Below are 26,392 nucleotides of genomic sequence, written 5' to 3'. Positions count from 1 at the left end.
GTAAAAATTAACACTATGTTGCATGCCTCCATCAAACAGCATGTACTGATGTGGCTGGAGAGAAAGAGGTTATCACAAGCCACAGCACTGGTTCTGTCACGGTTAGACTTTGAGCAGCAAAGCCAGAGATACAGGTAAGGAATCCTGACCTGGGTCAAAGAGTATCTGCAAATACCTGGTACTGCTATAATGAGGTAAGTGCCAGATGTGTCAGTTTAGCAAAGTGGGCAAACACAAGTGCAGCAAACACAAGAAAGGATGTGGTTTCCTTCAGACTAAAGATCTCTTTGCTTAGTTATGTCTCTTTCCTGATATAATCCATATGACATAATTCATATTTCACTTTCATTTCCAACACATTAAACTGACACTTTGGGTGATTAGATTGAGATTTCAGTCTTATTAATGATTTCTTTTGATTGTTGGTTCTCTTCCTCCATGCCAACACGGCTTGTTGTGCCAACATAACTTGTCTCAAATAAATAATGACAAATTAAAGTCAAGTGTAGGTCACCTGTCTCAGGATCTGAAAGTAGAAAACATCAAATATGAGTTGATTTATACGATTAAAAAACAGTTGGGTCACATGTGGTCATGTAGTTCATGATTGTCACTGCAGTTTGTTGGCACTGCAAGTCTCAATGTGCTAAACTCCACCCATCTGGCAGGGTTAAAACAAACAGCACAGTGTATTTGCCATTACTGTCTGATCCAAGCTTGGGCTTGAAACACTAATAAGCAAGGACAGAGGGAAGGGGAGAAGGGGAAGAAATCAAACTGTAAATCTGGAACATCAAAGAAGAATCAGTGATAAACTGAACAAAGCCAAAAGAAAAAGGAGCCAAAGGGCAGGGCATGCATTATATATGTGTAGTATAAGTTTTCATAGAGTAGAATACATTACATTAGCCATGAAGCACAGTAAGGCTGTGTGGTTATTTATGATCAAGATGGAAGTCAATGCAAAAGATTTATTGATAATAAAAAGCAATGCAACATGGGGTTAAACTGCTTTATTTATTTATTTATTTATTTATTTATCCACCATCACTTTTCTTTTATTTATGAACTTTTTGGTTCAAAATGACCATCAATAATAGGCCAAATGTATCTGAATAAATATCACTGTTTGTGCTTTGATTGACATAGATATACTCTCTCTCTAAATATAGATACAGTGCAACAGAAACACACACAAACATAAAGATATACAGACACAGAGAAATAAGCCAGCAGTCACCTAAAGGGCAGCAAAACATGCGTGTGACATGGAGGTCGTTGTTGTGATTAAAATCAGCTAATTGAAGCTGAATAAGAAAAACGTCTGTTTTCTTCCTTCCAGTTACTTTTAAGGTTCTCATGAGCAAGGCACTTAACCCCCACCCACGTCGGCAGAGCTGCTCAGTGGCCAACAGTGCAGCGACACTGAGCAGCTTCAAGGTGTTGAACTGTATGAATGTTCAGGAGGAAGGTGGTAAAGAGAAGCAGACATGCAGACAGATGGAATATCAGCCATCCTTACCTCTGAGTGTGCTTTCTCCTCCGTCTGCAGGGAAAAAGCATACATCATTATAAAAACAGAGATTTTGGTACACTGTGTTTTGTTCAATCAAATGGCTTTGAAAAACGAATTGGAGTACACCGCATGAGAAGCATTTTAATGTCAATGAAGATAAGTGATGAAATATCCAACGCATAGACAAAGAGAATTCAACCAAATTTAAATTAAAATTAGATTAAAGAGACAGAAGTGGAAAATGTGAAAAAATGGGGAACGGTTTTTATAAACACAAAAAAACAAAAACAAATTAATTTGACCTGAGGGATAACTTTGTAAACAAAACTATCTCCATCACTCATCCTGGCCTTTCCTGTGCATCTTGCGAGTGCAATTGGGAACAGGCGGAGGTGGGTGGTAATTGATCCTTCTCCCTAAAACTAATCTGCTGCCTCACTGAACGTGAAGACTGGAGCGCTGCCTGTGCTATTAGAAACCCAACACTTGTCCAGAGGCTTATCTGCCAAAGCTACGTTAGAAGCATAAAACGATGGGGAGTTTTTTTGTTTTTTTTTGTTTTTTGGCTCTGCAGAAACAGAAGGGATGAGGCAGAAATATTGGAACAGAATGTACGTGACATTTAATGACAGTCTGCATCACTGGGAAGAGCTGAAGGCTTTGATTTAACTCTGTGCCGTCTCATTTAGAAATATGGATGATTTCAGCCTTAAAATTGTCACTTGTTACTTTTGTATGCAGCCATTTTAGATCTGAAGAACTAAAATGTACACCAACAGTCATTGTTATGTCACTGCCTCAATATGTCCTCTTGGCTCACTGTGTGAGCAGGGATGCTCTTGGGCACTGAAACAAAATAAGACAGTGCAGCTTTAAACCTGCATTAACTCATTTTGTTTGGCCACTTGGGGGCAGTGAAACAAGCAAAACTCACACCTTATCGCCTCATAAGGTTGTTGTGGCAAACTCGCAGAGCGATATAGGATTAATTTAAGTATTTATTTTGCCTTTACCCTTTATTTTGTTCTTCATTTAACTCACTCACGTTTTAGCCGTTACATGCTCAGATCAGAGCTTTTTCACAGCTGTCTGCTGTGTCTGGAAACAACACTCATGATGGTAAAACTCAATTAAAGTTGCGGGTTGGAAAACTAAAACAATGAGTGTAAAAAGGCTAAAAGCTCCACAGAGTTTAGTGGAATTGCACATTACATTACGTGTAGTCATTTGATTTATTGTTATAGCAGCTTTAACAATGACTTTACACCATGATTTAATAGTTTTACAATTAAAGCACTTCTACACTAATCCTGAAGAGCTGTAAATTTAAGAAGAAAAGCTGGTAAGCTACTCACCGCAGAGTACAGTGAAGATGTGCTGGAGACCAGAGACAATGAAGAGCCGTGGACTGTAAGCATAGAAGGAGTATAATAAGTTTGATCACGCATTACAAGGATTAGTAAAATACTCACCATACCATACAATATTCTACCTTTTCTAATGAATCTGACCATGAGGCTTTCTTATTTATTCATGATTACACATCTGACTGATCGCACTTGATCGCTATGGTAACTCATAGGGATGATGCGATTGTAATAAGGCAGTGAAAAAAACCTGATTTACTCTTTTAAAAAGCTGACCTCTGACCTCTATGGATGCAATCACAGCCTCTTACATCACCCACAAAAAGATCAGAGAATAGTGCAAAGCAGCAGCCGAGTCACTCACAGTGTGAACACACAGCGAAAGAGTCAATTAAATCTGGTATTAAAAACCTGATGACCGACGTGTGAATGTGGACTTAAAACTGTTTCTAATAGCTTCTTAGTAGGGAGGTCATTTTTGGAACACAGTTCATTTACAGCGTTTCCTACCTTCGTCAGTGCTGTCCCTGAAGGAGCCAGAGCGGCTGATGGCCCGTGTTCTGTCCTCCAGGGATGTTGCGCTGCCACCCAGTGGGTGACCCTCTCCGTACAGGTCAAAGGAGTCCTGGGCAGGGATACTGTTGGAGCGGCTCATGCTGCTGCTGCCTGGTGGCAGGTTATACTGGCTGATGTTAGTGGGGCTCACTGCGCAGAGGAACATAAAAACACAGATCAGTGTGTTTTTTATGTTTTCATTGGGGTATAATCACCTGAAAATTAGAATTGTTACATGTTTGTGGTGTTAAAATGAGCCTTATCTACAGATGCTGCAGGTCCTTTTACATGGAATTTGCCATATTGAACCTCCATGTTTCTACAGCAGCCTAGAATGGACAAACCAAACACTGGTGCTAGATGGGCCTTTAAGATGTCAAGAAAAGGATGAAGGAGAGCGTGAGGCAAAGAGGCTGAGATCAGCAACTACACCACAAGATGTCTTTAAAAGTCTTTAAATAAAGAGATGGATATTTACTACCTATGGTCATACTATAACTCAGCCGTCTATTCCAGATGTGCTACAGTTGCAGTGCATTTGTTTAGACTCACGCAGGTTGGAATAGTGGTATTTTCCAGTAGTGGTGCAGGAAGCTCCAGGAGGAGACAGTGGAGACTGGCTGCCTGTATCCTGAAGTCCCCCTGTTGAATGGGACCTTAACCACTCCTTCCCTTCCTCATGGGATGTTTGTCGGGAGGATGGAGGGTACCTGAAGCCCACAAAGACACAGTAAACTAACGGCAAAAAGAGACACATTTGGAAGTCTTAGTAGTTCTGTTAGTGATGAAATGAGTGCTGAGCTACAGAATAGAAGCATGTGAGCAAATGGTAAAAAAGAACATGCAGCCACACCACCCAGATGTTCACATGCATCTACACATCGTCATATATGCACACACTGCTTTGGCTCAAAGCTGCCAAACACACTAACACTGCTGCTCATCTCTTCTCTCCACAGCTCCAAAGTGGCTCAGCAACAGAAGGCCCCCTTATCGCAGGCATGACAATCGGCCATATTTAATCCTCTGAGGATGATAATTGAGTTTCCACTCATCCCTTTTCAGCGCCGTCTTCCATCCAACGCCCCCATTACTACGCTTGTCACATCTGACCCTGCTCCAGTCCCCCATGCCTGTGCTTCCACCAGGGATTGGATGTCTAAGAGTGTGTTGAATGGTGTGACACAGCAGCATTCGCTCCTCTCTGGAGTTGAAATGGAACTGACTGAAAAATCCAAGGGTCAGTATTTGACTTAGTACTTAATGCTAACAAAATGCCTTTAAGATGGACTGACGTGCTTGTTTATTTAAATAAAGTGGGCAATTATTAGTCTTGTATGAAAGCTTAAGATTAGACAAGATGTGAACAGACTGCTAAGAGAAAAACACTGCAGGCATAAAGTGTTGTATAAGATCAGATGCTTTTAAGCCAAAAAAGAGCTTGAGCACCATATGCCATTGAAATGAAAGAATGGTGTAAAACCAGCATGACCCATCCAACCCCTCTGCAGCAGTACTGTATAATTGGCTAGAGAGGTTGTTCCCTGTAGAGGTTGTGCCACTGTGATGAATGGGTTATGGTATTTCTGTCTCAGTCCCTTTAGTCCCAACTAAATTCAAGGTATTCATTCTACTTCTCCCCCTCGGCTAACAGAGAAAATGTTATCAGGAGGTATAGTCCATTTTGGTGAGCTGAGGAAGAACTGCTCTGTCATGGCGGCTGTGTTTGTCGCATTTCTAACAGTGCATGAGATGAGATTCTGATGAGGATACACAAAGAGTAGCAGACAGACAAACAGACGGACAGCGGCATTCTTGCTTGATCATTCAAGGCATCGTTCACACTGCAGCAAAATATTTCAGCTCACTTAAAGAGTTATAATCTCATCTGGACTACAGGAAACAACAGGTAAAAGATAAAAAAGAAACTGTGACTTCATTATGGTTTGGGAAGTCATTTTAGTTAACTCACTTTAGTTTGCACCCAGTTTAGTTAACTGGATGACCAAAATGTGCTGGAAAATATGAGAACTTCACAACTCCACAACTAGTCTGATGTGTGAAGAAATTTGGCCGTGCAGTGTGAATGCTGCATGAGATAATCACATCATTTGCTAATCTATACTTCAGTGGTTCCCAGCCTTTTTTGGGGGGTCAGTTTTACACCCACAGTCCTGTCAGATGAATTCAAAAAACCCTTTGATCAACATCTGTCTATTTCAACACTTTAACTTTTTGAACTGTTTGTCCATGACATTCATATTACGTTCATTTGGCAGATGCTTTTGTCCAAAGCGCTGGGCAATTAATGCATCAAAATCCTATAAGAGCAAGAGCTAGACATTTTTTAACTAACTGTTCTGTATTCTTACTGTATTTGTTACTTAAAGCTAAATATTTTAAGAGTTTATCCAGTACCTTAGGCTAACTATTTTAAGTGGGTGACAGGTACCTGGTTGGGAATCACTGCTATAAATGGTGCCGCACCATGCCACATGTACATCAACATAGAAATTATGCTTGATATCAGAATGATTATTTTCATGCAAATGCACACTTATGATTGACTGTATGTGAGTGAATAAAATAAGAACAGAGAATGGGATCTGGCTGCAGATGTGTTGTACCTCAGTCCCTTTTTGGGAAGCGTGTTTCTGTCAAGAGGCATGCTGTTAAAACACAGAGGATGAGTGAATTAGATGAATGCCAGAAAATATCTGTTCTTTTGATACATGAGAAAAAGACTTTGGCCACATTTCTCAAACTTGACTTTTGACACACACACACACACACACACACACACACACACACACAAATACACAATGGAGATAAAAAAGACATTACTAATGCATCACAGCACAATAGACAATAAACAAAGGCAAATTTTTTAATCAATTGTTTCATTTTTGAGACATACAGCTGAACTAGTAAGGGATTCTATGTTCTGTGATGTATTGCATGCACAGTGTGTGGAAAATGGAAACACCCTGATAAAGACATCTCATGGGAATGAGCGTCTGAAATGATTTCAATTTACTGATTGTCATTACCCACAAATAATACTGTCTTGATTGTGGTAGGGTTAGGTTTGGTCTTTTTTATGTCTTTAATGATGACTCCAGAAACACTAAGATCAGGTCAATGCAAGAGACTATCTCTGAATAGTTGGCAGGTCAGTTGGGTCAGTGAGTAGTAAAAGGTTTAATCTAGGAAACTATTAGTCATTAACTATATGATGTGATACAATAGGACTAATTCACTTGTGACCAAACTGAGCTATATAAATGCAGTATGTACTGAACTGAATTTTTTTCAAATCTACACCAGAAAAAGAAACTTCAATGCAACCAAACTGTGTGCTAGATTGTTTTTTTTCTTTTTATTGTCATTCTTATTCTTAATTTTTAAATTCTAATTATTATCATTATTACTTATTCTTCCTCTGCATTGTAGGGAGTAGGGAGATAAACTTTTAGTCTCTGGTCTCAAATGAAACAATGAATACGATTCAGCCCAATCGTATTCTCTGTTACTCACCCCTCAGACAGGGTGGACTTGACACTGCCGGTTCGTGTGACCTTGGGCCCGTGGTGGCCCAACGGCAGATCAATGGACTCAGAGCTGGTGTGCAGACTGGTCATGCTTTGGCAGCTCAGTGTGTCCTTGCTGCCAGCTGATGAGCTACAGGCAGGCCAGGGCCGAGCGTTGGAGGGCAGGGAGAGGCCAGAGGCCGGACTGGAGGCCGGGGAGTCAGTGCACAGGTCTGGGGTTTTACCGTACAGCGGGCTGCTGCCACCACTTAGGCCGCCGGCGCTGCCCAGGCTCCCCGTACCAGAGGAGGGTGAGTCCAGACTGGCCTGCCTTGCCAGTGTGCCGTGGGGGCTGCCCAGTATTGAGGGGCACTTGCCAGATTCGGGCGTGCCCGGAGAGCTGGCCTTGCTGCTGGCTTTGGTGCCAAACAATCTGGGGGTAGAGAGGTGGGTGCAGTCATTTAGAAATGCTCAAAGGACTAGTGGTGAGCATCTGTAAGATCCATACTGGAAAATTAAGGATTTTGATATACTTTGGGGTAGAGACAGTAGATTACATTGAGGTTAGCTAATGTATATTACATATGAAACTGCATTGGTCACACGCATCAAGAAACTCAAGGATCAGTGTGTTAGAGGGAAAAACAGTTACTCAAACATCCCCACTGTAACACAGATAGAAGACTGAGCGTGTACATTTATCCCTCGCAGCAAACTCTACCTCGTTTCAGCTATGAACTCAGAGTAATTTACATCGACACATCTGCTTTCACAGCTTTGCCCGTTTCAACCCTCTGACTTTAAATAACCTAATCTGTTAGGCCACTCTACTCTGTTTGCCTCCCACATATGCTCAGACAGTCTGCTACTCATACTGCGCCTGTCCCAGTTTATCCGCAACCACATATAATACATAGGTGATGCTCTCTTGAGAGAAAAAAAAAGAAAAAAAAAAGCTTGAAGACATGCAAATGAAACGAGTCGGCTTGACAGATCGGATGGGACAGATGTTTGGACGCGCCTGTCGAACGCATGCTTCTAATGAGTCACACGCTGGCGCGCGGAGAAACTCCTGTCTTCTGTCTGCTCAGATCAAGACCACTAAGTTTTAAGATTTGCCTGACCTGAATGACAAGCCACCAGACCTTCATCTTCGGGGTAAAGACATTTCATCTGCAGTGGCTTATCACCTACACCAGGGAACAATCTGCCTAATGGCACCCCTCGGCTGTACAGCTAAGAAAGATCACTCAATCAATTTTTCTATGAAGGCGCTGAAATATGATTTATTAAGTGTCTTATATTCATTTTGTGCATCCAAACATATCTAAAATTGATAGATATGACAGAGTATTTTTCAGCCATGGTGAGAGTTAGACATCTTCGATAAATGCCCCTATCTGGGAGACAACTGAGGAACAGCCTGAACGGAGCAGCAAAAACATCAGTTCATCATAATGAATGAAAACACCCTTAAATTCTGAAATAGATGTGTCGATGACATTGTCTGAATCTTTATCCAGTAAGACGTAAACGTATAGTGGACCTAAAGCCATGCTTGCTGCTTAAACATCCCATATTGCTGATAATTAAGAGATATGTAATGAGATGCTTGATTCACGTAGAAACACACAAGGTGAGGGACAAAGACAGAACAGAAGCTGGAAGCGTGTTTCATGTTTCTGACCTGCGGAACGTAGGAGAAGCAATGTCGGGGTACTTGGATCCCGGCTGCCTGAGGCCTGATTGGCCTGCTGAAGTGGAGGTGGGGCTGGACTTGGGGGAGGTCGATAGTCCTGCTGCCGTGTCCTGGTCTGACACTGCCACTTTCTCCTTGTCTGTCTGGTTAATGGTGATAGGACTGGAGCGGTCGGAGCCCATTTTCCCATCCCTGCGTTTGGCACCCGCTTGTGTAGCTGCCCCTCCTGCTGACTTGCCACTGACGTTTGAGTCAATGCTGCTGGAGCTGGAGCGATGCCCGCTGCGTCCTGCTGCCACCCCGCTGGAGGATTTGGCCGGCCTGGGTAGGGAGCGGTACTGCAGGGTCACTTTGGAGCCGCTGCAGCTGAGCAGAACGCCATCATCCTGGGGCTGTGAGCCATCCAGACTGGTCTTACGCACGCCGCCGATGCCTGTGCCTTTTCCAAGGGCAGCTGAGGATTTGGGTGCCTTGCCCAGGGTGGCTGAGCCGCTGGTGAGCGTTGCACCACTGGAGGTGATTAGGGCACCAGTGGGACCCGGGATCTTCTTGTATCCAAAAGAACCAGTGGTTGGTGGGCGTGCGATGCCAGAAGGAGGTTTCTTACCTTCATCTCCACTACTCTTCCCAGCATCTGAAGGTGAGCGCTGGATGCTAGCTGAAGTCTTGGAAGGTGCCTTGCCCTTCTCTGAGGCCTTAGCATCATCAGTTTTGCCTGCCAATTTGCATAAACACTTATTAGCACAAATACAAAAACTTTTTCCTCAGCAGATTCTTGGCCCAGCATTTGTTTTTATCACCTGTGGGGCCACGGAGCAGGAAAAGCAAAATTACTGTACATTTATGCCAACAGCCAGCTGCAGTGAAAAACCAATAGTTATCTAAAACAAAGCTGCCGGACTTGCTGAGTGGACTGAAAATTTAAGAGCAACTGCAAAGTCTCTGAGCGCAGGTATCAGGGAAGAGAATCATCAAATCATCAGTTTTCAGGCAGAGGCAATAAATCTGCTGCAATCTGTTCATAACTCACGTGCTTCCAAAATCAATACTAGTATAAACCACTAAAGAGATTCCGACAGGTCACAGAGGGAAGCACGAGGTCATATAATAAAATTAATGATGGCTGAATTCCATTTAACGTCAGGGTCCTGGTATTGTGTGTGTGACACTGTCATGACTCACTGGGACACGTGAAGCAAACAGAGCCATCGATAATGTATTAGTAACACCTGTGCTCTTCCTGCAATGATAAATAAAATGTCTGCTGTAAAAAAGATTTGATCATTAAAGGATCTCAATTCATTCGAACCATGAAGGGTCATTATAGAGCTGATCAAAACGCTCATCGTCTGTTGTATTGATAGTTTAGGTCTCTCTAGGTTGGATTAAGCTCTCCATAACAGATGAGGTGCTGAAAAGGTGGATGTTCACAATGATGAACTGTTTTGATACAGTTTCAAACAGACATAAACAGAACATAAGATAATAATGAATGCACGCTTGTTAATGGGTAATAAATAAACCAACTTTCTTTTATCTGAAAGGAAAACAAGCTCAAAGGCACCACGAGTAATTCTCTTTTAAATTAAACACGTAGATGTTTGTACATGATGAGGTAAAGCGTCTTCTTTTATCACCATGGTTGACTGAAAAAATACATTTCTGTTTCTACTTTTGTTTTATCGCTAATCCAATTTTTATACACTTCCATCTGAATAAAACAATGCAGCTGGAACTGATTATCTCATTAATGTCCGACATGGTGTAATATTTGATTATAAAGGTCCACACAACAAAAAACAGCTTTTCTGCTTTGCTTCAGTACCTGTATCATCATATGAACATTTTTTTAACCTTCAGAGAATCATCTCTTTTTCACTGATGCGTCTTGTGTTGATCAAATTAACTACATTATGTTTGTCAAAAGATACAGAATGTGTTGCAGGTCCTACCTGGTGATTTCAGGGGGGCAGAAGTACCCTTTGACCTGGGTGGTGTGATGCCCACCTGGGCAGTCATGCCCCTCCTCCACGAGCCCGTCTGGGACATCTGTGCCAGTGCGGCGGCCTTTTGGCCGGCCTCCTCGTACTGACCCTGGGCTTGAGAGGAAGAGGAGGATGATGAAGGCTTCCAGCGGGACGAGCCGCTGCTGGGGTCCATGCTTGCGTCCAGTTCCTCCTCCACCTTCTTCAGGTCCTCAGCTCCGGCCCAGCTGCTGCTCACTTCCTGCTCTGCATGCTTGGACCTGCTTCCTCTCTGGGACTGGTGGGTGGTGGTGGTGGGTGTCAGAGAAAGCACAGAAAGATTAATAGATGGTTCAGTAAAACAATGAAATCTGTGGGTTCCTAAAATCTCAGTGTCCTAATATGCACTGGTGGGGGAATTAAAAATAGTACCTGCTGAGCACCTGCAGTGCTGTGTAATAAAAGTGCAAAGCTGACAGTAAAAAGCAAAACAGAGGGGATATAAGTTAGCTAGTTTAGTTCTTGTCACACTGGAAGTAAGTAGTTTATAATAATAATAATCTAAAACATGCTACACCTTCCCTGCACAAACAGAGCAGGGGGGTGTGTTCATGTGTGAAGTCATAGCTATCTTTGGAATCACCCATGTCCAAATCCTCTTTTGGGATGCATACAAACACACCCACACGCACAGCAGCGATAACTAGCCTACCTTGACAGATGGCCAGTCTCCCTAGCAACACTAGAGTCTCTTAAGAGCCCGGTCTGTTGAGTTTTTCATGAGGGGCTAAAGATACTTGGCAGAATACAACAGAAGCTGAGCAGTGGCCTTCAGTCTGCAATTAATTCCCTCAGCTGTGATTTCAGAGCTGACATACAGACTGACCTTGATTCAATGCTAAACCAACATGCTTATAACTCATTTGAAGAACACATTTAGTCACCTCCATATTTTAGTGATTATTTTCTTTTAGTTTCAAACTGGTACCCCGGTAATTTAGCATTTAGTATTACACCGTAATTAAGTTGAGTGACTCAGAAGAGACAGATTAAAAAAAGAATGGTCAAAATGACAAAAAACACTACCCATGTACATTTCCTGTTATGCAACTCAGTAGTATTTTCATTAAACCCTCCACACCAATAAGTAGACTTTGTGTTTGTAAAAAGTCTCAAATCCAAACTGAGACACTGTTGAAATGTCAAACTTTTGAGAGCTCCCACTTGACTCCACAGAAGACATTAAACAAGCGTTTTCACAGACTGAATACAGCTCCTCAGAGTGAGTAAACTGAACTTAATGAGTGAAATCTGTGGAGTGCCCCTTTAAACGGTGGACTGGACCTTTAAATAAATGAATATGGCAAAAAAATAAGTCCCAGCTTGGAGGAAAATCACTACACAGCTCTACCTACAAGCCACTGTAGAGGCAACAAGACTGAGAGACTACTGCCATGCTAGTGGCTCTGTGAGCCTATACATAGACACAGTGGAAGTTAATATGCTCATGTTTAGTGTGTATAATGTTTAATGTAGCATGTTAGCACACTACCTTTTCTTAATTAGTAAAACAGTACAGCTTTGATTGATGGGACTGATCCCACATACTGAAGGTTTGGGTTACTCGTTAGTGCTTACCTGCGCTCCCTTGCTTTTGCGTGATGAGCTGACAGCGGAGTAGGCCGGTGTGTTCAGATCATCAGTGCTGATGTTGTCCAATGTGTCGCTCAGGCCACTGCTCACTGAGCTGCTGTCATCCCAACTGCAGGAGGAGAGGAGGAAGAACAGAGGTCAGCAAGGTCGTCATCCAGGTTTGATTCAGAGTCTTGTAGTGTAAGGAGTAAACATGGCAGTGGTAGGAAACAGGAGGAAGAATAATATTCTTTTGGCCCTCCAGTACTTTACTGACAAGCATACTGCCTACACTCAATCTGCCATCATCATCTTCTTGAGTTCTTTTTTTTTTGAGAAAAAAAGGAGGGAAGGGCTTGTTAATTGTTAAGCTTCTCATTAACTGTGTGAGTGTGTGGAGGAATAAAAGGATCTTCATTAGTATGTCATTATTTAACTGTTGTGAAGACTGACAGACACCAAGAGCCCCCGAAATGAGGAGCGCATGGATCGAACAGTGATCATTTACACACACACACAGCTATCACACAAACACACACACACACACACACACACACACACACGCACACACACACACACACACACAGTTTAATTACAACAGAATTACAGCCCTGAAAAACCACAGCAATATGTTTCTCTAATCTGCAAACCAATTTTCAGCTATCAGACACAATAAATCACCTTCAGTAATAAAATATTAGCTCTGCTCTTCTCTCTCTTTCTCTCTATCTCTCTCTCTCTCTCACACACACACACACACACACACACACATACAAATGGGACATGACAGCTCATGAACACGTGTACAGTGCATTGTCCTCTAATTGGTTTCCATGCCAACATAACAAGACTCGTCTCTAAATGTGTTTATATGTGTGTGTGTGTGTGTGTGTGTGTGTGTGTGTGTCAGACTCTTTCCTTAATCTGCATGTTAAATCTGATCAAACATGCTCAAGTTTCATTAAAATCTAGAAGGATCTCACAGTACACACACAGCCAGTCAATATTAACAAAATGACAGAACCACACTGTGATCGGCACCACAGTGACAGATAACAAGGAGTTTTGCCGACTATTTCCTTCACCAACAGATCCTGAAGGACTTTGATGTGAGTTTTCCGCCTGACTGATCCCAAACACGCCCGGAATTTGAAAGTACTCTTTTAAAATAAAAATCTGAAACAAGTTCCAGAAGCTAATTACACTTTTTTTCTCCAAATCAATTCAGGCTCGCCATCTATAATTCATGGCAGACAAGGATGGAACCCGAAGGCATGCTGAAAATGAGAGAATAATGAGTCATTTTTTAAAAGGCTCACAAAGGAGGAAGGGAAATGTGGGTGAGCTGCAGATGTGCGGACGTGTACGGGAGCTGCCCACAGAATGATAATGGCATTATTGATTTTCTAAAGTTTGTTCAGAAAATCAATAACCAGAAGAGTTGTTATGCTTAAAGCATGCATGCCATTCATTAGCTATAACATCCTTTTATTAAACGGTGTGTTCAGAGAAACAATATCGCGATCGTAAACCTGTCTCTGTGGAGAGGTAAAGGGCTGCTGCTGGATCCTACTTTAAGGATGGGTTATATTCACCTGACACCTGTAAAAGGTTTGTAATGGATGAGGTGCAGAGCAGATACCTTGCAACCCAGTTGTCCAGTGGTGCAGCGAGCAATTGATTTGCTCTTTTGACAGATTTAGAATGAGCAGCATTTATCTTCACAGCTAAAATCTGACAGTCCTTAACTAGAGTGTGCAGACTCAAACTGCAGGCTTTGTTTCAGGATGGAATATTACGGCTGTGTATGTTCAGAATATGCAGAATTTTAGGCTGAAACATCCCATTTCTATAAGTCGTTTGTGATTTTGTGATTTTCATCAGTTCAAAGCCATTACTGGAAAATTGCCTCAGAGATGGATGTTTGAAGCACAGAGTAGATTGTCAAATAAAGAAAAAAATAGCATCCTTGCAGTCAATCTGAGCTTTCCCGTTGTGTATCTACAGCTTTACTGCAGCCCTTTTAATAAAAAAGAGGCTGCAAGTGGAGCTCTGATATCAAAGAGAAGATAAAACTGAGGGTTTGAAGAAGTGTGTTTCTGCACACACAAGGCTTTTACAAACAAAGGCAGTGGAAATCGATGGCTTTGAAACATGCCTGGCTTGTTTCCCTTTAATTATTTCTTCTCATCTGCACTTAAGCCTGTCTTGGCTGATAACGTGGCTTTGTTTTGAGTTGAGGGCAGCATCATCTGACAGCAGCTGGCTGCTTCTAAGAGGACATTGGCAGGTTGAAGAATATAACTGTGTGTCAAGGTTAAATGTGCGGTTGGTGCTGGGTGGGCTCTTTAAGTTTTGCCCCAGAAGTGACGGGGGACTTGCAGTGCACTCAGTGGCTTCCTCTGAGACCAGCCTTCAGTGCGTGACAGACAACAGGGGCAGATGGAGCCAAAATCTAATGCTCAACAAAATGAATCAGTCCAAAGTGACTTGGCTGCTCTCCAAAACTCCACCAGCAGACATACAGAAAAGCTTGTCTCTATGTATATTTATTTAGAGTCAAAATATAGTTTCTGAGATTGAGATGAAGAGAGGAAATTTCAGAGAGATCAAAGTAACAGATGGTCTTTTACGACTGCTGATTACTCCTTATGCCTAATTGCACATCTCAACTAGAAGGGCACTCAGAGAGTGCAGACCTCTCTGCTAAGGCCACGAGTGCAGTCTTCTGTCATATGCAAATATGCAAGTGCGACCGCTCCATACAGTATGTCTGTATTGCAACTGATCTTGTAACGTTAATAAAAGTGAAAAATAATTTGTGTATCTGCCCTGTGATTTGGATCTGCTCCAAAATGTAATAGGTTCTTCCTTGGCCCATGCTACACCCTCCTGTAGTTTCTTCCCTGCTGACAGACACACAGACAACAGCACTGAAAACCTCCTTGGCAGAGGAAAATATCATCCAAGCTTCTTTGAAAGTGATCTCCTTTTCCACATCATTCTTAATTTCTGAGACACACTGACCGTGATAACATGAAGTGCTGGGTAATACAATGTGCAATGAGAGGATGATTAGTCATAGAGTCTAACATCATCATATGAGAACGCAAAGGCAGATGGCTGTGAAGAAGCTCATTGACTTCCAGTTCTTATCTAAACATAAGAAAATAATCTTGCAGAGTTTCCTCTGGCTGCGACATATCGCTCTTTCCTCCCAGGGTGGTCTCACTAATACAATATTGAAACTCTGGGGAATTAGTCTGAACTGTGTGTAATATGATTAAAACTAGTTTTGTGGTAATTCTTACTTAATTAGCATAATGAGTCACAGTGAATAGCTCTTTGAGTCATAATCACAAAGTAAAGATGCCCTTTAGCTTTTGCATTCTCTTCTGTAAATGTAAGTCTAGAAGTAAAACCACATAAACAAACTGAGTTAGTACAATGGAAGACAATAAAAAGCAAAAGCAACTTGCTGAATGAAAAGGCAAACAATAGACAGATTATCTGGAAGAAAGTCACATGCCAATGTGTCAAGACGGCAGACATTTTCACAGTGGATCAGTTTTAAATATTGTTTACTGTGACTTGTACATCATAAAATCATACTGTGATTGCTCATCGTATGCTTAAAAAAAGCAGATTATTCACACAATTCTCACTGAGTGTGTGCTGTTCCCAGAATTCTGGGACCTGTAGTATTAAACACCACACTTCCTGTTGCCACCAGCAAACCACAAGTAAAAAAAAAATCAACCAGGAATGTTAAGGAATTTAAGATATATTAGAGTGTAAAGAAGTACCGGACTAGAAAACTAAAAGCAGACAAGATAAAAATATCATACCCACCCAAAACATGTCACATCATAAAAGACAAGATGCCTTGTTGCCCTTGACAAAAACATGAACGAAATATGACATTTGAGTATTAATGGGAGGAAGGTTACATCAGATCTGTGTGGAGCCATCATGGATGTATTATAGAGCCATGAGGAGACTGTCAGAGTGGAAACAGCCGATCAGTCATGAGAGTTAAATGTTTGTTATGTTACAACTTATTCATGTTTCTATCTCCCATTAAGTGCATTTACTGTTTCCACCAACCTTTGCTGATGTGAACTAGAGAAAGATCAACAAATGATGAAAGGCAGATACAGCCACACACAGTGAGGTCATAGTTGACTCATTGTTATTGATCATCATCCCTATAAACCTGCAGATAAGGCAGAGAAAAACATCATTATTGTACTAGTGCAGTGCTCTGGTGGAGCTGCTCAACGAACAGTAATAGATGACTGTGTTTTGTTGGTATGAATGGGAAACTGGGGACTACTGAAGAAGAGCGTCCGTGCTCTGTGTTTTTTTTTTTCTGGTATAAAGGGTTGATAAAACAAAAAGGAAACAAAGAGGCAACAAAAATACGGCACATCTTCTCCTGAGAGCCCACCTGACTGTAACGGGCTGAATATTTCATCGGGCCGACTCCCTGGATCAGCTCCAATAGCTCTGACAGAACAGAACTGTGGTTATCCATGCTCCTCCTCCCCTCAGACCTGAACACTTTCACATGCACGTCACCACTTTTCCTGCAGGGAGGAGGGTGGGGGGCAGAATCCTTAAAAATGGCACAGCCGAACTCAATAACCCTACAGCGAGGGCGGGTGAGTCGGACTTTGTGTCACAACTTCTTAAATTAACAATGAGCAACAATGTACAGAGCAGAAAGCTTGAGAGGAGAACTGCTGTGGAGGATATTGGCTTCTCTCCCATGTTTCATAAGCGAGGAAATGGGCAGATGGCGCAAAACAAGTCATAGTCTCCCCCTCACAATCAATCAGAAAACACACTGCATTTCCCTTGTGATGGTTCTGTTCAGTGAACAAACACAACTGTGCTGCCTGAAACTGCGATGCCCTACATAGTGCAACCTTTTGTCAGTGTGAGTGTTGCAGGGGCAGTATGGAATTGTATGATAACTAGTGCTATAAAAAGATATGACCTGTTTTTCAAAACCCTGGACCTGTTGGTGAAATCTCAGTGGGCCAAGTCTCGTCTTACTTCCTTGAGATGCTGCCGAGATGCCTTTAGCAAAGCACACATCCCCAAAAAGCTCGAGTCAAACTGCTCATGAGCAAAAGGCAGCTGTCAGGTGTGAAGAAGAGAGTTCAGCTGAGAAAAGAGGCTGGAAATGGATGTCTGCCCTCCCAAATGTTTTTATTTCTTCCTGGTTTCTACTGTAAATACTTGATTTTTGCCTGCTATGTAGCAGCATTTAGCTGTGAAAGCACTGCTGTGGCTTCACTCAACCATGCAAACATTATCTTATGCAATATTCAACACACTAGGGCTTGTTGTTTCAACTGTCCAGAAGAGAAAATGCCATTAGCAGCATGAACAAAGGATAACACTGGTGATTACACTATATCATGAAGACAAATGAGAATTTGATAAGGGGATTGATAAATATTTAGGGGGAACAGTGTTGAAGAAAGTGAAGGTGGGATGTCTACAGATGAGAAACACTTCCTCTTATATAACAAACCCTCACATGGACATGGACCCTCACGTGATGACATTTGAAGACACTGGGACCAGTTTGTATTCATAAATGGCTTATGTCTCACGCGTCCTCATTCATCTCGGCTGAAAACGTCTGTCTTATAAATCCCATTAAGATCCTGTGGTTAATTGGAAAATATGTTGGATGCTAGATAAAAAAAAGAAAAAAAAAGAAATAGTTCTCATCTGACAGCAATTAAAAGTAAAGAAACACAGTTTGTTTCCTCATGCTTTGATCAGTTAGTGTTAGAGTACAAACAAACAACTCAGTTTTGCTGCTCCCTGACTGGCAGTAAATGGGAGGTTGAAAGTGTTAACTGATTTCTAAATGAATAAATATTTACAATAGAGATATCACCTCTAAACTAAAGCCCATATTGAGGTCTAATGAAAGCCAAAACAAACACCTTATTGTGTTTGTAATATTAATCATGAGACTGAAATTGAAATTCATGTCAGTCTGTCTCTAATATTATTTGATTTCTTCACTGCCAGTTTGTGAGTGATGATCATATTGTGGAAACTGAAGTCGTCTTAAATGTCCACATTTTCCATGGACCTATGAGTCTACAATGACTTTACCACACCCACATTATAATAATTAACATCACAAATCATCAAAATGCTTCTGCAACAGCATGTAAGTTAGTTTAAAAAAGAAAAAGACAACTGATTAATCAAATGAATGAATGACCTGGCTTCAGGTATCAAAATGAATCACAGAGAGGAGAATAGAAAAAACACAACAAAGACTTCTTTTTCCAACCACCATGGTCCATGACAACTATCTGACACACACAAAAACTTTGAAATGCACCGTTTCTCCCTCCCACACACACACACACACACACACACACACACACACACACACACACACACACACACACACACACACACACACATAGAGCCGGGCTCTTTAATGTAAATGCAAAGGACTCATCCTCGTTTGCTTGCAGCATAATCCGAGTTAATTCCGCTGAGCTTTTGCAATTACACATGAGAAAACACCAAGACATCCTCACAAATGACTTTACTCATCTTCCTTTGCCTTTTTGTCGGCTGCCAAAGCTGGCAATATGCTGACTTTCTCCTTAACTCTGATGGAACGCACAAAGAGCCGTCCTATCAGGACAAACTAGACAGTCTGACTCAACTCTAACACACAGCACGAAGCAGCATCGATCAGCTGTTTACAGGTTCCAAACACGAGTGAGGTGTGTAGAACAGTTTCTAGCTTTGCTGTCAACTCACCTCTCGTGGGATGGATGCTGCCTGTCGTCTTGTCAGAGAACTGTTTTACTTTGGTCTGTTTCCTTACCACGCCTAATACCACAGGAGGAAAAACCCCACCTGGCAGAGGAGCTAGGAGCTGTGAGAGACGACTGGGAGTCCGGAGAGGAAATGGGAACAAGAGACAAAGGAAGAAAAGACTACCCCACTCTTCCACTTTCACCCCCTGCCACTGCTGCTGCTGCTGACTGTTCGCTCTCCCTCCTCTCTCTTCGTCTCCCCCTCCTTCTCCTCCTCGTCACATTCAGGATGGGCCTGTCAGCCCTCAAAGAGGCAATCAGACGTGCGCTCAGCGGCAGGCTACTAAGGGTTAATTAAAGGAGGATGACAATGCAGAATCGAGCCAAATCAGGGAGGAAGCTGGACGAGAGCCGAGTGTGCCTCGTCCTTACCGAGCGCCTCTGACTGGAAATGATCTCATACATAATACGTGAGATGCTCGGAAGAGTCAGTCCGTGTGTTGGGACATTATTCATGACTCTCAGGCACTAAAGGAGCCTAAAGGTGGGCAGCACACCAAGACGGAAAGGATTATGAGATGCTGGGGTTTATATGTCATATTTCTGCAAGAACATTAACTCAAATTTCTTCTTCATCAGTGCCATCCTAATTCACAGTCACACAGGGCTGCCCAGTCTTAATTTTCCTGAGTTCTGGTGTCATAGGATTGCAAATGCCACCCAGATATCTCTTCCAAGAGACACAAACAGTATGAGCCCTCCTGCTTCATTCTTTCTCTTGGATTTTCTGTCACAATCCAATTCGTCTTTTCATTTTAATCAAACTCTTGTCTGATGTTTTGTCCTTCCTGGAAAAAAAGTCATTTCCAGCAAGGACAAAACATGAACTGAGCACTGTGAAATGAGACAGGGAGAGAAAAGCAAACCATCTTAAGGTGTTGTGTCACAGGAAGAAAAAACTCTTTTTCATGCTGACAAAAAGTAATCCGACTTGTCATTGACTGTGGAATCCAATTCGGCTCGGCACAACTCAATTAAAGAAAGGAACAGAGTGACCTTGGAGGGACGGGCTGCAAATGCGTCTGTTGCCAAACAATGACAGACAGCAGGACGTCAGCGCTGCCCGGCTGGGCTGGTAAAGACATCCAGGCTTCCTACTGCAATGCAGTCAAAGACAACAACAAAATCTTTAGCCATACGACAGCGAGGGGTTTCCATCGAGCTAATACAACCCGGCAGGGGTTTGTTCAAGTCTTTGGCAAACCGCTGGTAAATGTGCAAACAAACACCACACATAAGTGCTCAGAACTCTACGCCAGCCGGACCACCAACCACTTCCTCCTTTGGCCTGAAAGGAGACATCAGGACAAACAGGACACCGTACTGTTCACAGCAAGATGAAACAATCATGTCTATTACAAGTTCCAAAGAATTCATTTTTTAAATTTAATTTCTAGCAGGAATGTAACAGAATATGTATTAGTATGTTTCCATTAGTGTATGATCATCTGAAAATAAAAATCATTAGCCCTTTATATCTACAGTGAGAGCAGGTCCTCTTCCATGGAGTCTGCCATGTTGAACCACCATTTTTGTACAGTAGCCTAGAACAGACAAACCAATCTCTGATCTAGATATGGACTATGCTTTCAATGTGAATCCAATCTGCAACTTCACAGCTGGGTGCCACAAAATCCTACACACTGAACTCTACCAAACCTAGCACCATAAATGTGCCCAAAGAGAAGCTCAGGCACATTTATCTGCTGGAATCATGGCTTTACAACTTGAGCATAGTCGCAGCTCTTCCAAGCCCCTCAGCTAAGGTTTGAATCCCACCACCAGTGATCTTGGCGTGCGTCCAGAATCAATAAGCTAGGAGTGTGTCTCTATGGGACACTGAGTTGGCACACTTGTCATGATTAACTAACTACTGCTGTCCTGACACTTGAATAAAAGATCTATCTTGGCTTGGCTTTTAAGCACTAAAAGTTTAACGACTCTAAGATGAATGATGTGAGGTTATAAACAGGTTTATGAATTATATACTGATATTTTGTTTTGGGTCATTACAGGTCTTTGTTTACTGATCAACAAAGAGAAACAATAATTGGTTCAGTGCAGCTTCATAAATGTTCGACTGCCTTAATTACACCATAACACTCGTCATTAAACGAGAATACGCTTTCATAATCCACAACAGAATCAGGCTCCATGGCAGTAAAGTGAATTAGCAATGACAGGAGCTCTGTCGATTCTTATCTTCACAAAGTCATTAGGACGCTCAAATGATGAATGAAGTCATATGCTGGAAAAATTTCAACCAAATGAATTGACGCAGCCACAGCTAAAGTCCCCAATAGTCTATTTATCCTAAAATCTATCCTGCATTAGCACTCTATACAGACACTGACTCAACCCGTCAGCAGGACTGCAGACAAATCTTTCACTGTTATCTACAGCCACACGAGAACTGTAATAAAACTGGAACACTAAAGACTCCTGAGTGACCATGGAGGGGTGGAAAAAATCTGGCATGGGTGAATTCAAATGTTTTTCAAAGTTATGAATATAACAGCTTGTTGCCAACTGAATAACAAAAGGAGATGCTTTGACTTAAAAAAAACATGCAGACAATTCAATCTTTTAAATGAATTCCCAATTCAAGTAAATTCTCAGAGGGCATAAGCTCTGCATCAACAGTCAAATAAGCTGCAGCTTTCCCCTCTGTAAACACACCGCCTTTTAACTAGACAAAGTTATTCCATTAAAAGTTTGAATTCACCACAATGTTAAGACTTGAGTGTATTGGAAGTGTTGGGGGTAATGGAGGGAATCGCTCTCTTTCTAATACAGCACTACATCACTGCACTGTTAAGTTCTGCAGGACACCTTCCTGTTCTCTTTCATCATTACTTCTAATGTAGCTTTGTGGTTTGTCACATTCAGGAGCACACAAATATAATCCTTATATGGAGGACACATAATTCCAGGTAAATGCCTTTAAATCTCATAGCAGCCTTTCAGTGTCACCTTAGTGTGAGTCACCATCACTGAATCTCTGTTCCCCTTAAATCTTAAGAAACTCACCAAGAATAAACAATGAACACATGGCCTCACACAGGCTGTCGTACATGCGTGACCTCTTCAGCACATGCATTATGCACCAGGGAGGGATATAAATGTCTTATTACCCTCTTATGTCACTTTCACATGAGCCATCATTAGTAGCGTCACCGTTTCCCATAAATCATATGCAGTCACCTCCGAAAGGCTGTGCTAGTTTGTATGAACTGTTTCAAAGATTTTGTAGCTATGCAAAAAGATGGAGGATGAGACAGGATCATACATGCAATGAAGGTTCCTGACTGTTCCCTGAACTGTGGACATACAACAGGATGCTTAAGAATTATACTTTTCCTCTACTTCCTCTCATGCACAAAATGAATGGAACAGTTGACTAATAGAGGAAAAGTAGGGACTGAAAATGATGAGTGGAGATAAGTTTAGTTATGAGGATGTTTAGTTTTGAGGTTAATGTTTAAACCTGGCTACATAACACGATATTTTAGTTATTAATGGTTCTGTTACATTATTTAAAGATATTGGGGGAGTGGGCGTTGCAGTTTTATTTATCTATGGCACTTTAAAATCCAGACATAAGGTTGCATATCAGCCACTCTCCCCAACTTAATAACTTTCATACAGTCACTCAAAATGCGGCAGGTATAGAGACTGACCTGTGTGAACTGATCTAGAACTTAACCATATGGGACCTGTCATGATTCATAGAGAAAGAAAGGCAGGTCTGACCTCACCCAGCATTACCCCTTCAGCCTCATCACCCTCAGGTCCAACATGATGAGTTCAGGTGCATAGATCACCTTTATGACCTGGGACATTTCCACTGCGTGTCTGCTGCTGTCTGTGTTCTGTCTGTGTGTGTGTGTGTTAGCCAGAAGATGAATATTGCAGCATCTTGGACGTCTTTAATCAAGTTGAATCTCTTTTATAATTTAATATCATGTGAATTATCATTCAACAGTGTCTGCTGGTGCTTCCTCATAAACAATTCACAAAGTGGTCAGGCAGTTACAGTTAGTCTCTTCTACAAGGTTTCAACACGCCAGTATTTTAATATACATATAGACATTAATGTTACTAAGGCAAAAACTAACTTTCAGCTTAGAATTTCAGCTTAAATATTTTAACAGTTTGGGAAACACACTAATTTACTTTCTTCTTGTTAGATGGATGAAAAGATCAATCTGGAGGAACTGGGGAAACTGTTTGCTGTCATTATGCTAAGCTAGGATAACTGGCTGCTCTAGTGTCACATTTAGTGTACGACCTTCAGTGGTGTCAAGAAAGTTCTTTTCTCAAAATGCTGAACTAAAGTTTTTAACCGCGTGAGCTGTCACGACACGACAAGAAGTTATTACTCACAACAGAAAAGATGAAATCTCACAACGTGAGATAAAGTTTACGACTGTAATTCTTAAAAATGCAACTTTGAATCGAACTCTTTGTGTTGAGTAAGCGCTAAATGGTCTTTAAAATATAAAGTTAATTTCTGGTGGCTTACACTGCAAATATAATGAAGAGGCTTTTAGAGGTTATGTCTTTGTAAATTATAATTTATATGCAGTTTTTATGAATGTGGAGATAATCGTCCACTAACATACTGAGCACCGCTGTCTTTCACTACTGTCTTAGCAGATTAATTACCTGCCGACAGACAGAGCTGTGGTTCACAGTCAGAGTGGCATATGGCCCAAAGCTCATCATGCTGAGAGCCAGAGGCTCACAGGAAAAGGTGACAGAATACAATATGATAACAGTGCTCAGCAAACGTAAAGTTAACACAAAAAGTTGGTTCCAAGCATGATGCAAATAATCAGAAGACAATACGACATTCTGATGTCTAATATTTTAAGTATAATAAGTTAAAGTTGAGGTCAGTTTGTTCAAAAGAGGAGATAGTTAGGGAGTTATTTAAGCATGCAAAGTGTGAACACAATGTAAAACTGAGATTGTGTAAAAATATGGACAAAAATGGGGATTCATCCACAGCTGAATGGGAGGTTCACACCTAACCAGTGATCACCTATGGACATTTGAGGCTTAGATGGGAAAGTAGTGGGACTCAAAACTCACAAGTAGGTCAGGAAGTCTTTTTATTTCATCACTGCCCATTCTATAACAACTTGACTTCACTTATTAATTCAGTGAGCATAGTAATTAATGGGGAGATCAAACTTCCCCTGGAGAAAATGAAGAGATATATTCAGATTAATGATAAACAGTGAGAGCAGAATCCAGAATGGAAGTCACAGTTAAAGCAACGCCAGAGAAGAAGAAATCAGGAAAACTTTGCTACCAAAAAAAGATGGACATTTTCCCATGATTGAATTGATGAGTGAATAGTTGGCTAATTAATGTATTTGTGTGGGCTGCAGATTTTTTTAAGAGAACATCTAAATGTATGCAAGCACCTGTGTGAGTGAGGACGCATGCATTTGCATGAACACGCACACAGAGTCAGACACAGCTGGGTTCTTAAATTGGCGATAAAACTTCTCTCAATTACCGGCACAGTTTGCTAAATTTAGTCTGTGTGTGTCTTCATTAACATGGAAAGGCTGAAAAAAGACAAGAGAGACTGAGAAGTGCCAGGAAACTTCACAGAGAGAGAGAGAGAAAACACAAACGTTAAGGTGCTGCAGTTACAGGTGCAACGTGAGAGGATATCTTCTTCCTAAGTGGCGCTTGTGGCAGAGATGAACTACAGAGAAACTTATATAACGACTGGCTTTGTCATTGAAGGCAAAAACCTTCTCCTCCAAATCTCCATGCTGCTTACGGCAGCACCGACGAGCCGTGCAGCTTCACCATGAGGTGGAGTGACAGTCGGGATGCTGCTGCTCGGTGGCACACACACACACACACACACACACACACACACACACACACACGCAAAATGTAGTCCAGGACAAGCACACAAACAAACTCTGTTTTTGTCAAGCATGGACGACACAACCGCAACACAGCGCACATCCACACACAAACTTGTCTCCAATCCCCCAAAGCTTCAAATAACAAAAAAACGCAGAGCCAGCTGCCACCGTGCAGCCTTCAGACAAGAAGGGCGCGCAAGATAGAGAGAGAGTTACACACATACACATACACACAACACGCCAGGATGCTAAAAGCGAGGCCCTGTTACTTATTCATGTCTTTGCTCAGAATGGGAAGCCTGTTGGTGTCAAAACAGCCTCCAATGGATGTCTTTTCTTGACAGTAAAGCCACGAGGATGTGCTCATCTATGTTGCATGACAGGAGGGTATTTTTAGAGAAGGGCTTTTAGTCAAGGCTGAATTCACCATTGTTTTGAAGTGGACTGATCAGAAGGAGGGATCTGAGCTTTTGTTGTCAAGCGGCTCTGGGGCAGATGGTCAGTTTCAGGAGATTTGACTTTATTCTTAGCACAAACAAAGGATCATGTTACACTGGTGGCATCAGTCCTCACAGTGATGATAAGACACTCAAATCTATCTTGACTTCTCATTCCTTTCCTTTACCTTCCAACCAACTCCAGGAAATAATGCATCACTTCTTGTTCAGGAGAAAAAAGGACAGCTGCATGGCTGATCTGATCAAGAAATGGAGATCAGGGGTATCTAACACCACCTATACTCACATCAAACACATAGCTCATGTAAGGTTTGGTGCAGCAATCAGAAACGCACACTGTTCTAGCTCCAGACGGTCTCAGTCACCTGCTGGCCCTGAGTCTCGATCTGATGAGTCATTTAGATGAATTTCCTCAGGGGCTCTGTTGGTTTGGGGTAAAGCTGCCATGGGCGGCAGCCAGGGGAGTCGTTATGGACGGAGGGAAGCGCAAAGCATAATGAGCCTCATGGGAGCTCCGTTTATGTACACAGGACGACTCCCGCTTCCTGCCTTCCAGGGACCCTGTCTACTGTTGCCAGTGTGACGGGAAGAAACTTGGAAGAGGGAGGGATGTGTACTTTGTGTGTGTACTTTATGTGTCTTTATGCTTGATAGAGGAGGTGTGTGTGAGTGGCTGCATGTGTGACTTTTCTCAATTATTGCTCATAATTGAGACGAAATCCAAAAGGTGGATGAAAAGAGAGAGAGAGGGTAATTCTTTCCTTTACTGATAAAAAATGACAATTACACAGTTCTGCTCGTTCAACAAATTATTCGTCCCAAACTACCACTATCCAGCTATCACCCAGAAAACAGCTGAAATCCCCTGCTCTTCTCCAACAAGTAATACGTCCAGTTGCCAA

The 26,392-nt window shown here is 41.9% G+C and overlaps 1 protein-coding gene across 8 annotated transcripts in view; it reads right to left on the bottom strand.

Annotated features, from left to right (window-relative positions):
* nav3 (neuron navigator 3) overlaps positions 1–26,392 on the bottom strand; it is a 399,859-nt gene that overhangs the window by 26,061 nt on the left and 347,406 nt on the right. For 7 of the 8 annotated variants that reach the window (XM_019265607.2, XM_027275946.1, XM_019265602.2 and 4 more), the window contains 9 exons: positions 12,270–12,393; positions 10,620–10,929; positions 8,656–9,382; positions 6,976–7,401; positions 6,066–6,107; positions 3,991–4,148; positions 3,394–3,588; positions 2,872–2,924; positions 1,523–1,546 (listed from right to left, as the gene is read on the bottom strand). In XM_019265607.2, coding sequence (XP_019121152.1) covers positions 1,523–1,546; positions 2,872–2,924; positions 3,394–3,588; positions 3,991–4,148; positions 6,066–6,107; positions 6,976–7,401; positions 8,656–9,382; positions 10,620–10,929; positions 12,270–12,393 — 2,059 coding nt within the window. The remainder of the gene's footprint in view (positions 1–1,522; positions 1,547–2,871; positions 2,925–3,393; positions 3,589–3,990; positions 4,149–6,065; positions 6,108–6,975; positions 7,402–8,655; positions 9,383–10,619; positions 10,930–12,269; positions 12,394–26,392) is intronic. The other variant, XM_019265609.2, reaches the window with a different exon arrangement.

This window comes from Larimichthys crocea, unplaced genomic scaffold (genome assembly GCF_000972845.2).
Source record: "Larimichthys crocea isolate SSNF unplaced genomic scaffold, L_crocea_2.0 scaffold268, whole genome shotgun sequence".
Lineage (NCBI taxonomy): Eukaryota > Metazoa > Chordata > Actinopteri > Sciaenidae > Larimichthys > Larimichthys crocea.
This window is presented reverse-complemented; position numbering and strand designations above follow the sequence as displayed.